The sequence below is a fragment of the Chelonoidis abingdonii genome, chromosome 9 (genome assembly GCF_003597395.2).
Source record: "Chelonoidis abingdonii isolate Lonesome George chromosome 9, CheloAbing_2.0, whole genome shotgun sequence".
Taxonomy (NCBI): Eukaryota; Metazoa; Chordata; order Testudines; family Testudinidae; genus Chelonoidis; species Chelonoidis abingdonii.
Window position 1 is genome coordinate 3452628 of NC_133777.1, and position 16896 is coordinate 3469523.

A 16896-nucleotide genomic window follows, 5' to 3' on the forward strand; every position below is an offset into this window, starting at 1 on the left:
ACTTCTATTAATTTTTAAATCTTTATTGAAAATAAGTTGCAGTTGGTACACGGACACAGAAAATACACAGTCACAGATTGTTCTTTCAAAAGATCAGTACAAAAATTGTAAACATTTTTATTTACTCCCATACAGAGTCCACTCTATACTACAATGCACGTAGGATTACTGACAACTGCAACGCTTTGAAGCGGTCTGCTTGTAAAGAGGTATCTGCAAAAAATTAAATTCGCAAACCACATTTGGTATCAGTTTGATATTAAAAACTATTAAAGAATCTGAGGTTTAAATGCGTATTGCAACAAAATACAGGCAGCTAAATTTGGGCTTCAAGTTGACACATTAAAAGGCCATCGTTTAAGCCTCATTTGTGAGGGTTGTTTTGACACGAATGGCCCCAAGAAGCACTGTTTGTTAAAGTACCATGAATAAATGTATAATGGAAATGGTCTAACAGGCTCCCTACACACACATACTGTAGAAGAAAGGCCAAAAAGTGAGTTTGTGAAATTTTAAGGTAGTTCTATATAAAAGAAATACTGGTTCCATGGAAATGACTTTGTGATAAATGATGTCCTTAAAGTTAGCCTGTATCACACCTGCAGCATGTAGAACTGAAACGTAATCTGCAAACACTAACTTTTTGATTTGTGGTGGGAGAGAAGAGAGAGTGTGAATTACTGGGAATGCAGACCTGAGGACAATAGGAAATGTACATGTTAGAATAGCAAGTGCTAAGTATTAACATGAACTGATCTTCAACATAGCTGTGAAGTAGGGTAAGTACTGTGTGCACTTTACAGGCCAGGAAACGGCCTGCTTCAAAGCATCTGTGCAAAAAACAAAACATAACTCTGTGGTGGTGATGACGTTACTAGCACAGGGACCAAACTTTGTACACTGTTTTAAAGACATTTTGTTACGGACAAAGAAAAAAACCAAACTTTTCTACTAAACCTCAGTTTATCATGTCATCTTACTCACTGGGACTAATGAAAAGGTAGGAAATGATTCTTTTTCCTCAGTGAGACATTGCCAATATACAGCTGTTCTTTCGACCCTACGATATTGAACATGCGAAAACAACAATGAAGCTTACACAAAAGCACGCTGTTTGCTTGTTAACCTCGGTGTTGCTGCACCAAGGCATCCTGTATCAAGGCTATTTCTATAGAACAACTCTCCAGCAAGGCATATGTGACTTTTTTTTTTTTAAAGCTCTATTCTTTACACCCAAACTTCATGCTAACAGTAATGCAGAAGCTTTCAGCAGACTAGCCTGAGAGCAGCATAAACTGGCCCTCTGTATGGTAAATTATCTACTGGGTTTTTGGAGATCTCCAGGGAACACGATGCAGTATATATGTAAACAGCCTGCAAAAACAGCATTTGGAGAGCGACTGGCATGACACTCAAATTCACAGCAAAATCCTGGCATGCTTATAAGATTTGGTCTGGATCGTTACAAGTAAAGCAGCTAATAGGTACTGAACCACAGTGAATTTACAACAGAATAATAGGAAAGAGAAAGTGGTGTCTGAATAAGTAATATGGGAACCCACAAATAATATACTACAGTTACGACACTGACATCTAGTAATCTGCTATCCATAGTCCATAAGAATCTATTTAATTACATCTGTATCTGTGTAGACTAGTTTACTTCACAATTCACTGATACATAGATGTGCTACAACAGTTAATAAACAGCACTATTAACACTTGGAATGGCTACAGGGAACACCTTGGAATCTGGCAGCCTGCTTGGAAACAGGATTTAATGCAAGTGGTAGGCACATCTCATGACTGGCTGCAGTGAGGTCAGATGTCTGATGCTACCTTTGAGCATATCTGCTAATTCAGAAGGTTCTTTACCAACTACTAATCTATGCTACTACCCAGTAAAATAGAGTTAAACAGGAAGTTCACCATGCTGGCAAACAAGCCAGAAAAATGTCTTTAAAAGTTTTGTAAATACTGTTTCCAAGGCAGGTGTGACTTGCGTATTTCAATACAACATTAATTACGCTTCTCTGAGGTGACTGGCTAAAACAGCCTCACGGGGCCAAGTGTAATTCATCACTTGCCTACACAGGGCAGCAAGTGTGCAGTGACTACCCAGGCTTCCACACTGCTGTCCCAACACTAAAGGCAGATCAGCTTTTGAGTCCATGGAGGCTGGAGCATGGCACTTGCTTTTATTCTCTTAAGCACCAGTGCAGCAGAAAGTGGAATAACGGGGGGACAGGGAAGGGTTTCAGCAGTAGAGAGGGAAGGGCAGGACTTCCTTCAGCTGAGCGAGTGCTGCTGTAATCGAACCTTGCACTAACTGAGTAGGTTATAGCTTTGTACACCTCTGATTCTAAGCCAGTAACAATCTGCACGGCTTTCCAGCCACTACTAAAATGTCCCTGGTGCTCAATCCACCTCCCCAAACCTGGAAAAGTAGCTAGTTTCCTAATGGGGGGTCACATTAAAAGTGTCATTAAACATAGTGACTATTTGAGCGATGATTAGAAAATGAAATGTGGCCCTGAGGAGAGCAATGGTGCCCCTTGATTGTGAAGTTAATGCCTGCAGGTGTTAAGTCGCAGCCACGTTGTCTTGCCTCTGTTCCTCATGCAATACTTTAGGGTTGCTGCCCTCAAGGCCAGTCCTTATTGGTGTGTCTGTGTGCAGGTATATTTTTTTTTTGCATTGACTGGACTCTTGTACAGACCTCAGCGGAAATCTATTGAGTGTTCCAGTTGGGGAGGAAAAAATGAGACAATGCAATGTAGGCGTCAGGTGCTTACATTCATATTGTAATATTTAGCACGTGTACACCACTGAGCAGGACAGTTCTAGCAGTCAGACAAAACTTAGTTCTTTACAGTTACAAGGAAACTCTGGAACAGGTATATAGTTAGAAAAAATACAATGTACTGAACAAACATCTCACATGTACAATCAATTTAAGTAAACATTTAAATTGATTATAATTTTGCTAAAATATTAACACAAGTATGTTTTGTGCTGCTAAATTTTCAGTGTTCCCTCTAAGGAAAATATTGCTACGGCTCTACTGTACCCTGTAGGAAAATAATTTGTCGTCTCCCCCCCCCCCCCCCCCGCAAGACTGATCTGGTAGAGAATCACAATGGTCATATAATTAACTTAGGTGTATAATGTACTGGGATTCAGATGTTCTTTGTCCTCTTAATGTGAGGGTTTCTCAGTGTGTTCTTGTCAACTGCAACCTTCCCTAATGCATTTGCCTGTTGCATCTCCCTGCTTCAGGCCAGCAGGAAGTGGCTGGCTTAAAGAAGAGCAGCAATCTGTGGCTTGTCCTCAGCTCCTTTGCTATTTGGGACAGGAACCCTGTGGCAATGGGATTCAGTCATGCAGAAATTCTCAGGTGTTTGGAACGTCAGATTGGATGCAAATTCATCTCAAAGCAGCGCCAAAAATGACCGAAGCTAAACAGGGACAAGTTTTCAGTTTTGTCACTGTAATGTGAAAAACCTGCTCCGGTTTATTTTTCTAGACACTGGCAGCTAAGCTTGCCTCTTTCAGGTGCAGTAAATGTAACTTTCACTGGGAATGCACATTTAATCCTTTCTGGATAGTCAGGAGTTCAACTAACTCCATTTTGTCAGTGACAGAAACTGCTTATGACTGTGTGTCACTGTTAATTAACATATTTATTTGCAATTTAAATAGCTGTTGAAATGAGTTGCATTGATGACAAAATGGTTTTTACTACAAGAAAAGTGGGGGAAAGTCATTTTAACTAGGTGCTCATCATGAGGTCAGAAGTCACAAGACCTTTCAACTGCCTCACTAACACACACATTTTGCAAACAAGAAATATACTTTTGAACTGGCTCTCGTTTAAAAAAAACAAACAAATTAACCAAATCAAATTGATCCAGATTAGCAATGGATCATCTTAAATACAGAGCAAAGCTCCCATCATGGCAGTAGGAGCATCAACATTTAACTCATCCAGATGTCTGCTATCCTTGAAGTTTGTCGTCAGAGAGAAAATGCTGCACAACCACCACCATGGTCAGCTGGATAACCTGGGACAGTGTATTACTGGGGTAGACGATCTACTGGATTTTGTATGGTTTACATTCATTTGATTCTAATAAGCTGATCGTTTTGCAGATGATAACTAAAATTCAAACATTTTCCCCTTCACATTTTATATTAACTCACTTGGTTAATTCTCTCACATTAACTGAAGATATGGGTCATGGTTTACTCTTCATTTACTGCTCATGCTATCAAGCTGAATGGCTTTTCAGTCTTGCTTTATAACATCTGAATGATTTACATATTTCTAGCAGCTGCAGTGTAACAATATATTCACACCTGAATTTATTTGCTTGTTAATGGCAGATGGTGGCACTTGCCAATATCAAAATCAAGGCCAGGCTTTCCAATTGATTAGATTTAAAGTTGAGTCACTGTGTTTTAACATGTCCACACCACTTGTGTCGGCAACTTTAAATTATAGAGTAAATAGTTGTTCAGTATCACTGGTAGCAACCCATTGTAAATCTGCAAGCTGTTTAGTGTGACAAACCTAACGTTGGCATTGAACAGTAACATACCATATTTCCCACTAATAAGTGGTCTTTCCAATTAGCAGACAAATCATTTGCAGAATTGTTTTCCAAACCAAGTTGAAATGGTAATTTTTAATATCCTAAACATACAAAGTTGAAGCAGATAAGAGATTCGGTTATTCAACGGGGTTTTTTTTTAAAAAAAGCAAAACCAGTGATGCCTGAATCCTAAGCTAAAGTTTGCAACATCGGTTCAGTTATTTTGTACAGTACATATATACAAATTAGAAACAACACAGAGATGATTCTTTTTTCTTTTTAAATTTGGCACTTTCCATAGACTACTTTCTATGCAGCACAAGAAAGCTCTGTAGTGGCTTCTCGCAGTGGGAAGCTATGAGGCTAGAATGAACGGGCGCTGTGTGTGCAACCCCAGGTTCATCAAAACAAGAACAATTCTGTGTTAGCTCTGGAAGAATGAGATAACCATCAACTCATCAGCTATTGTGTATTCTAACAGGAGAATTATTGTCTACTTTCCTGGGTGCTCAGCAAAATTCATTGCTAACGTTTGGCATTTAAACAAGTCAAAGAAAATTGTGGTGGTGTTTTTGTGGTTGCCACGTGTATTTTGTGTAGTAGCAACCTTCCTTCTGTTTCAGACTTAGAGGGAACACTGCTTTTATAAAAAAACCCTTAGGTAAGACAAGAACCAATACTACTGTACAGAATTCACTGCACAACTAGCTAATAGTAAGTTACCCAGCACTGACTTGCCACATTAAGGAAATGGTACTTAATACACTTGCAATCAACCAGTTAATTGTACTGCACCATGAGAAGACCTTTGTCTTCTTTTACATGACCGTGCTGAGCTCGCCGTCCTTTAGTAAGTCGGCACCTGATAACCTTTTGGACTGGTGTCTATGGTCTCAGAAAATGGGGGGCTCTGATAGGTTTCCGTGCTTTCAATGCCGCTGCCAGTGGGGTATCCTGGGTATCCTGTATTGGGGTCAGTGGCAAACTGATCCGTGGCAAAGAGAGACATGTCAGTCCCCAGGTGGTATCTCTGCATGGCCATCACCGTCAGGGCAACCTTTAATGAGGATTAGGGAGTTCAGAGAGTTAGTGAAGGCATCTGCGGTTCATGACACTGTGTTCCTATCTCATGGTCCCACCCTCATCTGCCTGTTCGTCACCTTACACGGGTGTGTGTGCCTTCTCCCGTCCAGCCCCCTACGCAAGGTACCACCAGCCCCATCCTCCCACGCCTACATCCAAAGGCCACTTTCTCCCTGCTGCTGCCAGAGACTCTACTACTTGCTCCCCTTCCCTAGCCTCTGTGCATGTCAGGCCTTAGACTGTGATTGCTACAGGCCAGGGGCCACCACCCGTTGCTGAGTGTGTGCACAGCCCCGACCGCCGAGCAGGGAAGCAGGGCTACAGCCTACGTTGCTGGAGCCTGCCCCTTGCGTGGTAACCAATTGTTCAACTGCAATGACTAACATGAGGCTAAAAGACGTGTTTCCCCACACCCCCAGGTAAAAGCCAGAGTCTGTTTGGGGATGGCGGGCCTCGCTGCCTGGGGTCAGTGGAACCAGCTCTCCAGAGCCAGTCAGTGTTGGGTGATGTTCCCACCCTGGCTGGCCAGCCAGGTGTGGGGGCAGTACAAGGTCCTCTGAGACTGAGACAGCTTTTACTGGCCTCTAGAGCCTGAGAGCCACTTGCTCTTGGGCTTGCGTTGCTATAACCACTGGCAGAATTCAGGTCATTGTACTGAGTCAAATCTTGTAGTCTCACAAACCCAGCAAGTAGGTCAGTTCTCCAGAGACTCTTTGACCCTTTTTTGAGGTTGCAAATATTCAAGTCATAGACTGTGGGAGATGTGAACAGTGGCGCTGCAAGAATGACACACCTGCTTTTATTTCAGGCTGGTTCATTAACAATTCAATTAGTTTACACGTGACAGGCTTGCGGAAAACTGCCTGCAGAAACTGCCTAGCTGCTGACAACGTCTCTGCCATGTCTCACTTTGATATACTAGCAGCACCCATGTAATATCTGTTTAGTTTCTGTGTATTGATTATGTAAAGCACAAGGGTTTATTAGCAACAGCAGCGGGCTCAATGTCAGAATAGCTCTGCACTGATTGGGAGGAAAAAAAATTGAGTGGCAAAAGAGTCGAACCACTTCAAAATTGTGACAACACCTGGGTAACTGCACAAAACGTTCTCAGCTTCACTGGATTGTCTGTTAGCCAGTTTCATTAAAAGGATGTCAGTGATGGCTGCAGATCTGTGCTATTCTCATAGTCTTCACTCTGAATCCCCCACTGACATCAGGATGGGACCCACCTGGGGAGAGAATAACGATCCAGCCATGTGCACCTGGGAGCAAAATTTTCCCAGAGCTTCTATGAAAGGCTTCATTCACCTTGGGAAAGGATTTTACAGGGAGCCATGGAGCTGGCTTTGGTATGAACTCCTAGGATTGCTCTTGAGGCACAGCATCAGTGCAGCGACAAACTGGGCCGGTGCACTTAGCACCCAGCAGCTTCCGCTGAGAACAATGAGGAATCCCCAGCCCTGAGCACAACAGGTGCTGCCAGGAGCTGCGCTCGACTGCAAAACTAGCCAAAAGGCTCGGGGTATGGACTGGAGAGCGAACTGTTTGTGTCCCAAGCTGAACTGCTAGAGGGAGCCTGGCTGGCTGGCGGATTCATAGAATCATAGAATATCAGGGTTGGAAGGGACCTCAGGTAATCATCTAGTCCAACCGCCCTGCTCAAAGCAGGACCAATTCTCAACTAAATCATCCCAGCCAGGGCTTTGTCAAACCTGACCTTAAAAACCTCTAAGGAAGGAGATTCCACCACCTCTCTAGGTAACCCAGTCCAGTGCTTCACCACTCTCTGAGTGAAAAAGTTTTTCCTAATATCCAACCTAAACCTCCCCCACTGCAACTTGAGACCACTACTCCTTGTTCTGTCATCAGGTACCACTGAGAACAGTCTAGATCCATCCTCTTTGGAAACCCCTTTCAGGTAGTTGAAAGCAGGTATCAAATCCCCCCTCATTCTTCTCTTCTGCAGACTAAACAATCCCAGTTCCCTCAGCCTCTCCTCATCAGTCAAGGATTGGTAATGGGGATATACAGTCTTTCCCTGCTGGGTCACTTATGCTATTCCAGCCCCAGTTAGGGAGCACCCAAAAGCCATCATTGCTGGGAGGCCCGAACAAGAATGAGTGGGTTGCTGTGAATGGGGTTGTATATTGCGAGAGGGTATTTGGGCAATGGACTGCACCGTTTTTAGCAAAGCAGCTGCCCAAAAGTCCGCCCATCACTGGGCATAAATGGAACTAACTCAACCCATGCAAAAGCCCATCTGGGTCAGCCCCCATCCATCCAACACATCAGACGCAACAGCCAGGCTGAGTGGTGGTGGTCTGGGCAAGGAGGGAGGTTGCCCAGTGGCCAATAGGATGGGGAGGGCATCTCTTCCAGTGCATCTTTGTGGACAGCGACATTAAATACAGAGTGTAGCAATAAAGAGATCTGGGCCTGTGAGTTCAGTGGGGCTACAGGGAAGCTGGGATGAAAAAAGATTTATTGGGATACAGGGAGCTGGAGAACCCCAGACTATCCTTTGTGTGAGATGATCCAGTTCCTATAGTGCAGGATGATGGATTTACTGCAGATCTCACTGGGTAACATGCTCAGGACCCCATATAAAGCTTACGTGGGCAATGACAGGAAGTGTGGGGGAGCACAGATTCTCCCCTACACACAAACCCAAGCACATAGAGTATTGGCTGACAGATCATTTCAGCTGGATGGCCATGCCCAGTCTGGTTGTGTCACCAATTGGAGGTGTGAACTCCAACAGGGCATCCAAAGGGATGGGTCTGAGATTAGCTTTCTGTACACGGTGCCTGTCTAATTCAGGCAGTTATCAGTTTTGCTGTCATATCTGGCACATCTTCTGGGTAAAGTACTGCTGCAATGCAACATGACACTCATGTACCAGAGGAGCATCATGCTGATAGATGACTCCTACTGAGGGAGACAAGCAAAGCAGCTCGTTCATGCTATTTGCAGGCAGGACACCTTCGGCTGTGATCTTGTCAGATCTCGCAAGCTAAGCCGTGTTAGGCCTCAGCAGTACGTGGGTTAGGGGATGCTGCTGATTGGCTTGCAGAGGAAGATGTAAAACTGAGGTGCATTTGGATGGTGACTGAAAAATCGCCTGGCACTCTTCGCAAGAGTCCGGGTATCCTGAACCAATTCTATCTTGGGGGATACATACTACTTGTCCTACCTATATTAATTGGCTGCTCTGAGGAGATCAGTTCTTGCCATGGGCCTGTTATGCTCTGAGGCACAAGGCAGAGCAGGGCTTGCTGTAGCTGCGCTCACACTGGTTTTTCATACTGTGTGTTTCGTTCTTTCACTTCTGTTATTGCCGTCTTTTATGGTTAAAGGAAGCACACTTTGCTTAACTTTCATTTCTCTCGCCCTTGGTGTTTGCAGGAAGAGCTGACAAATCAAACCAAGGCCCAGAGGCAGAAATTGAGAATATCTGTCCTGGAGGGGAGGGATTTTCCAACACACTCACCAGTGGTCTTGCTCTGCTCCCCGATAGGTCAATGATCAGTGATAAAGCCTCCCATTGGTACAATGAGAGCCGAGTTAGGTCATCTCAGAGAGTTGCTGCACAGCCCAGTCAAAGACAATTTTCCTGCCAGAGCAGGCTTCTGGGAAGTGGAACCTCTCTGGCACTTCGCCGGATGGGCTAGTAGCTGGGAAGTATTTCTGTGGGTTTGGGGATTTGTTTCTTGAAATCAAATCACTCACCGAGCTCTAACTATGGCCACTGAAATGATGATGTTTCCTGGCTTGCTCGCTATTTTCAGTGGCAGGTGGGGGCACTCAGCACTCCACAGGACTGGGGCTTGGGAGGCTGGGGGAAGTTTGGAATTTCCCAGACTAAAGGGAGTTATTCAGCCAAGTACCCACAAGTTTCAGCCTTACTCCTCAGAGGGTTAGTGGTTTCACTATAGTTGCACTGCAATTATTTCTTTATTACAAACCATCATTGTTGGGCAGAAGCTCGGTTCCCGAAATCACATTTCCTAATTCTCTTTTCTGCCGCTCGGCTGTGCTCAAATCGGATTTCATTTCCTTGTTTCTTTTCCCTCGTGACCTTTGCTGTCTCTCACCCTTGGGCCCTTTCTGCTGCAAACTCTTTGTTCCTACCAGGGGGGTGAATGATCATGGAGCTGTACGTAGCCCGGTTACACAGCTAAGGCCCAGCACCATGCTTGGAAAGCTGGCGTGGGAGTGGCACCTTGGAGGATGACAGCTACCAGCGCTCCCACCTCACAGCACAGAGCAGGCAGGACAGACATAGACTTAGCGCTTGTCTATACTAGGAAAACTGAGACGGGTATTTCTCCATCTGCTCAGCGCCTATGGTGGGAGCTACTGCGGACACGATGCAGGCGTCTTCTCCCACCTGCTCAGAACCCGGTAAAAACCTGCCAATCTGCACTACAACTTCAACTACTGCTATGCCCCTTCCTGGGGAACTAGAAGCCTGGCTTTTCCCAGAGTCACTGCAGCCTTTTGACTGATCAGACCACTGAAATTCCCAGGAATGAAGAAAAATATCAATGTGATAACTGACAGTGATGGCAGGGTGAGTGCAGCTCTGGTGAGATATCTGGGGTATCCCATTGCACCATGGTGAGGTTTCTAGTGATCCTGCTACTTCATCCTCCTGCACTGTGGCAGGACTGGTTTTGGGGTCCCCAAACCATAACTCATACATGGGTAGCTAATCGGTCCCTGAGACAATGATTCCAACTGTTCTCTGGACAATGTGATTTGTTGGCCCCAAATTGTTCTTTTGGCCATAAAAACATTCCTAAAGATTTTCCCTGCTGAAGCTCAGCCATGAAAGAGAATCAGAGCCTGGATTTCCCTCTGTGCCCAGGAACTCCCCGCACAGTGACATGTCCCTGAATAAAATGAGAGACGCACTCTTAACTCCGTAAAGCATTAAGATCTCGGCACTCAGCGGCCGAGGGCACAGATCCACTTACACTGAGGCCATAGGAGTCCTGCCCTTAGCTCCACTGGGTGCAGGACCCATCACTTGATTCACATGGCCAAGGATGAGGACTAGCACGGCCCTGGTAACCATGTGCCTCGGATTAATCTAATGCAGTGGGCACCCCTGTCTCTGCTGGTTATTTCCTGTAGGCCATGATTTCCTCCCACCCACATATCTGTGATCAGCTAAGCATCTGGAACCTAAACTCACCCAGGAGAGGACGGAGAAGAATGAGAAGGCGATGGCTGCCCGGGCGGCATCTGCTCCTTGAGACGCTTCTCTGCTGGCTGGTGTGTGCTGCCACTGGTTGGCCAGGAAGCAGAAAGCTATGAACCATAGGAAGGACCACAAACCTGGAAGAGAAGGAAGGCTGTTAGTGGGGGCCACAGCCAACTGGCATTGCTGTTATGCACCACAGAGAACCGCAGACCTTCCCGCTCTCTGAAAACCAGGCCCCTTTTTCAGGGTTTCACGGGAAGCCAGGACATAGGACTGGAAGGGCCCTTGGGTGTCTATGGAGCCCAATCCCCTGCTATTGCAGACAACCCCCTCATATCATCCCCTGCATAAACTTACTGAGCTTCATCTTAAAACTAGTTAGATTTCCAACTGGACCCCCAAGGACAGAGGCACGCTGAAACACCAGTCCCTTCTGACAATCCTGGCCAACGCTGGTAGGTGTATCTATCGCACCTTTCATCCCAAAGGCCCTCAAAGAATTTTAAACAAATTTAGAGCTAGAGCTCAGAAATACCTACCCAGGCAGGAAGTCCTGTTGTGCTCAGTGGGTCTATCCACACCACTAAGGACTGCAGCCTTGGGCTGTTAAGTTCATGTTCCTACCATGCTCGGAGATGGCTTCACCCATCTATCTAATGCAGCCACCTCTGGGTAGAAAGTGGCAGCTGTTGTAACTGGAAATGGCAGTGGGCCCTTAGAAAGCCAGGTTGTAATTCACAGAGGTGGAACGTGGCCAGGTCAGTGAGGTCAACGCCCTTACCCTTGACCCCAAGGGTTCAGGGCCTTGGTTCTGTGCGTTGCAAAAGGAACACGCAAAAGCAGGAAAATGAACTGTTCTTTTTGTGAACCGATTCCCCAATCTGCCCACGCAGCACCAAGGGAACCACATGGCCTCAGGCTCTCTCTTCTCTGCTGCTCTCACATAAACGGGCTATCGTTCTGTAGCCTGATGGAGACAGGGAAGACAAAGCTGGTGATAATTTCCTACTGGAATTCAAGGCTGGCTGAGACTGCAGATCCCTCCCTTCCAGGCACTTGACAGCATCAGTAGCTGGTACTAAGGTCTTGGGGGAAAGCAACTCCTATCAGGAAGCAAACACCACTGTCACTGCCTTCAGCAGATCTCTGAGCCCCACAGGGTGTCCGTGTTCAGGCATTTATGCTTCCAGGTGAAACCCTGACTGTCCATGGCAATTACCTTCCACCTAACTGACAATTTCAAAGCGCTGGAGCACGACAGGAATGCGAACACTGGGAACTGGGCCGCAGCGCTGTCAGGCAGGAGTCTGAGGAATCCTGACTCTTAAAAAGGAATGTAGCAAGTCATGGACTATAAACCTGTGGGGCCAGCTGGCTGCAAAGTCACTCTGTGACCGTGGGGAAAGAAAAACGAAGCTTGTTTGTTCCTATTTTACTTTGCCAGAGGCTCTTAAGTACAAAACAAAGCAGTGTTTTTCTTGGCGCAGAGATTTGTATGTGCACACACGCCCAAGTCTTTCAGTTCCTGAGATTGTGTTAAATATACTTTGAGGAAACAGCACAACAATTTCTCCTACTGCAGAACATGGAAAACTCCCCCTTACCAAACAAATCCAAATCTTCAGCTGTCAAGTCTCCCCTGCTTCTGTATGATTCATTTGTCTCCAGGGTGGGCAAGGTCTGTGGACCTTATTACTCAAAGAAAGGAAATTCCCAGGTAAAACCAGAGACATTTTCCTATTCTTCATCGTGCTAAGGGCCACAGATTTGTTACAATGGGGGTTTCACAGCGGTGCCTCCAGGGTGAGAAGTAGGATCATCCTTGAAATATGGACAGTGAAAACAAGGTATGTTATATCTCCTCCCTCTTCCCCTGGACATTGAGGCTTGAAGGAGACTTCTGCCAGAACAATGGCACTGGCTAAGATTGGATGACCAAGATGGAGAACTTGGTGAATCTATGTCTTGATGGCTCTGGGGCTGCTCTCAATGCAAGAGACAGACCTTCTCTGCCAGGTTGTCAATATTCCTAAGGACTGGACTTCGATGCTTAACAGACAGAAGACGACTACCTGAATTTACTTTGGGCTGGGAGGACCCTCAGTCTGAATTCAAAGTACAGCAGTGGGGCTCATCAAAGAAACAGCTCAGCTTCAAAAGCTAATGTGATTGGAGATTGTAGCTACTGGGACATCTCTACAGGTGGAGAGGAGAGACAGTGACAACCTCTGCAGGGGTTCCGTCTGGAGAGCGCTGCCAAGGGCCAAATGAGGTTCCAAGGTCATGCTCTCTGACCTGGGGGGTGGGGAATAAGGGTTGACACTCTTACACCATCACCGGGAGGCCTGCCCGGAGGTACTGGAGGCCATTTCACTGGTTTGATGTGGTGGTTGGTTGAACTATAGATTGTGCACCGACCAGCAGGATCTGTTTATTGGTGATTCTTGTTGGGGTCCCTAAGGGTGATAATCACTTCCCCCAAATAGCCACTTGGAACCCTGGATAGCTGCTGTGGGGAAGAGGTGGTGGCAAGGCATGGGAGGCTGCTGCAGAAGCTGGGAACAATAACACGGACATTAAGACGTCACCTGGGCAGCTGGGGCCGACAACCCATTCTCTTCAGAGTGGCAGGAAATCCCCATCCCACTATTCCATCTCCCCAGGGAGCGCAAGAAGGGAAATAGAGCAAGAGTGTGTCCAGGGCCGCTGTGGACGTCTGAAGTGTCGTTTCCCAGTCCTCAGCACTCTGCTGGGAGGAGGCTATGCTCTGACATTCCTTGTTCGTTTTCAGTATATATTTTTTCATTATTTGCTCCCTGAGCTGGCCCTCCTCCTCTCTGGAGGAGGAATTCCCTCTTTGTGTGTGTGCGCACGCCCAGAGGAATCAGCACAGGTCTGTGACCTGCTCCTTCCCACACTGATCCGCCACGCCGCGCACTGATTTTATTTACTCGCTTACTTCCCCCTTGGCATTTGCCCCCATGATTCGGCTCCGAGGTGGGTCAGAGGAACGGAGCTTGGAGATTGCTCTGGAAATATTTCCAGTGGCTAGCCATCCCCCTGCCATCAGAGACCAGACACATCGTCTCTCCTCCCCTACATTGGCCCCTTCTGGCTCTCTCAAGGAAGGAGCTGAGCTGGGACAAGGGACAGGCTCCCCAGCAGCTCTAGCTCTCTCTACTGTATGGGAGCCACATGGGTCCGACAGGTCGGTTTCCCCTGGAGGGCCAGCCTCGGATATCAGCAGGGATCCCTTGGGAGGTCTGTTAGAGGAGAGAGCTGGGCCCAAAGGCCCCTGACTGCAGTCTCCATCCACGCTGTGTCCATTTTCCCAGAGGAGCTGAGCTCTGCGGCGAGAAGCATGCCAGCTGGTGCAGGCTCTAGGGGCTCAGGCATGAAGATCTTCCATCTGGTGTCGCCGTCCCTCTGGAGAGGACGGACGTGGGGGCTGCTTGTCCCTGGAATGAGTTTTTCTAATCCTGCCTGGCCTAGCTCACTAGCCTAAGCAGTTGCAAATGCCTCCAAAGGGGAAGCAAAGCTGAGGGGACAATCTCCCCCCAAGGGCAAATGCAGCCCTGGAACACAGCTGGGAATTAGACGGACACTTGACTGAGCCACAGGGTTAGTCAGAAATCTGAAATCAAGTTTGAAATTTCCCTCCAAAAAGCTCAGCAGCAGGAGGGCTGGGGAAGCCGCTGGGATGGGATGGGGACACACATACAGACGGACATGTCAGAGGCCAGGCATTCCCCTGCTGCTAGTGTCTGACAGGGCTGGTTCTGCTCCCCGACCTGTAAGCAGCCCGAAATATCCATTGTGGACCACAGCATGATGAAGAAAAGGAAGGTGCTAAGACGAACTGTAAAAGTCAGTGGATAATTATAGTTTTGGGATCTGCAGACATCAGAGTGCAAACATCAGGGAAGAGATGTTACCGCCATAATTACAGCCTGGTTTTAAACAAGCTCACTTCTACGGGAGCAGCTGTAAGAGCAGATGGAAGAGAAAGCAGCAAATGCTGATCTGTATAGCTTCAGTGTCTTTGCTGCTTGGGCCACAATACAATATTCCACCAAACTGTCAGAGGGATTCGAGTGTCAAAATTCTCTGTCCCTTTCCAATAACAACCAAGCTTGGTATGTCTGCACTGCCCGCAACACCAAGCTCCCAGCTTGGGTCCACAGGTTTGCGCTACAGCTCTCAAAACAGCTGTGTAGGCATTGCTGCTCGGGCTGGAGCCTGGGCTCTGAGATCTCACAAGGAGGGAGGGCCCTGAGCCAAGAGAGCTACATTGCAATGGCCCCAAGCTGGGACAAGCATTCCAGGTCTACCATAGACTGAATGGCCAGTCTTCATCCAGTGTGAGAAACCTCCTGGGTTAACTCTTTCCTGGCTACTAACCCTTTCTTCCAACCATCATAGACCGTAAACTGTCCTTCCTTTTGAGTCACAAGGGCAATTATATTTTGTGTCGGTGTGTCTACAAACATACACATATGTACGCAGTCGCACGCACCCACACAAGGCTAGAGTCTCAGCTGGCATACACCGGTGTAGCTCCACTGACAGAACGGAGCTGAGGACATGCCTCATAATTAGAGCTGGCCAGAGGACGACAATGTTGTTTTGTGACAAATTTGGAAGTTGGTTTCGTTCCGCACTGGGATATAAACCAAACCTTTGGCAGGTTGTCCTTAAGTGGAATAGTGTCAAAAGGCCGGTTTTCAGATTACAGAGATCAGGTGCTCTCGCTCACCTCCCAGAAGGTTCATCCTGGACATGAGAAACTTTCATCTAAATTGATACATCTTCATGGAACGTTTTGATGTCGACAAAACGGCATCCTTCGACGCAAAACCATTTCGTCCAAGTATCTACGCATCTATTCCTTCTTGTATTTGTATTTTTGTTTTGGTCACTTTCCAGGTGCATTTTCATTGTTTGGAATCAAACCAAATAACAATGCAAACATTACACACGGAAAGAACAGGGCAAGCAGCAGCAACAATCCAAAGGGAAACAAGAAACCCATCCTCATAAGGTAAAAAAAAAATGAAAGTCTAGGTATTAGAGGGGGCAGGCTGTAAAGTCTCCAGTGGACTAAGTGACACACCGACAACTTCTTTCTACATCCTGAATGAGCTTTATGGAATGAGGTTAACCCTTCATGAATTAGTTTTAACATCTTTGGGGTTCATTGGATTAAAAAATCCAATCGTGCACGTGTTACTGTGACGCGGTATGCACGTTCTCAAGTGAGGAGAGGTCATGCTAATGTTCTTCCTCTGCTATTAACCTGCTGAAGCCACCCGCCAGGAGAGGTATGCAGATTAGTTCCAACTAGATTCTCCAGGGCCCAACAGACCAAAAAAGGAGAAATAGCCTGGTTTTAAACTGCCTCAGGGCTTCCTTCCTGATCCAGCAAACAGACAGGAGCCCTGCTCCACACAGCGCTCCATGGGTTGGATGGATTGAGCCTGCCAGAATCCATGCTAGGGGGTGGAGTTAACTCTGATAAGTCTGTTAGCAGGCATGTAGGTTCTTCTATTGTTTTTAATATGGTTTCTCTATAAAGCTTTTTACCTTAAGAATAAAGCAGGCGTGCACAGGAAGTGCCATGTGATACCTTATAACTGTAGCAATTACACCTGTTAACGTGTCTCTGAAGAGAAAGCCAGCAGGTGTTTCTGGGCTACCTGGCTGTGCTGGGAAATACACAGTGAAGGCAGGGATCTGTGCAGTCTGGGAATACGCTGGTCAGAAGGGTGAGAGAGATGCCGGTCTCCACCCAGAAAGGCAACGGCTGGGGAGTGGGTATGTGACAGATTTTCATTACCAATCCTCAAGTATCAGAGGGGTAGCCGTGTTAGTCTGGATCTGTAAAAGCAGCAAATCATCCTGTGGCACCTTATAGACTAACTGACGTATTGGAGAACGAGCTTTCATGGGCGAATATCCACTTCGTCGGATGACATGCATCTGATGAAGTGGGTATTCACCCACAAA

The 16896-nt window shown here is 46.6% G+C and overlaps 1 protein-coding gene across 1 annotated transcript in view; it reads right to left on the minus strand.

Moving 5' to 3' along the window:
* Window positions 1-2: 2 nt before the first annotated feature.
* Window positions 3-16896, minus strand: part of SYNGR3 (synaptogyrin 3) — a 37973-nt gene continuing 21079 nt past the window's right edge. Inside the window, exons 3-4 of the mRNA XM_032762775.2 lie at window positions 10882-11024; window positions 3-5652 (exon numbers count right to left, since the gene is read on the minus strand). Of these exons, the coding sequence (XP_032618666.1) occupies window positions 5443-5652; window positions 10882-11024 (353 nt within the window). The 3' untranslated portion in view covers window positions 3-5442. The remainder of the gene's footprint in view (window positions 5653-10881; window positions 11025-16896) is intronic.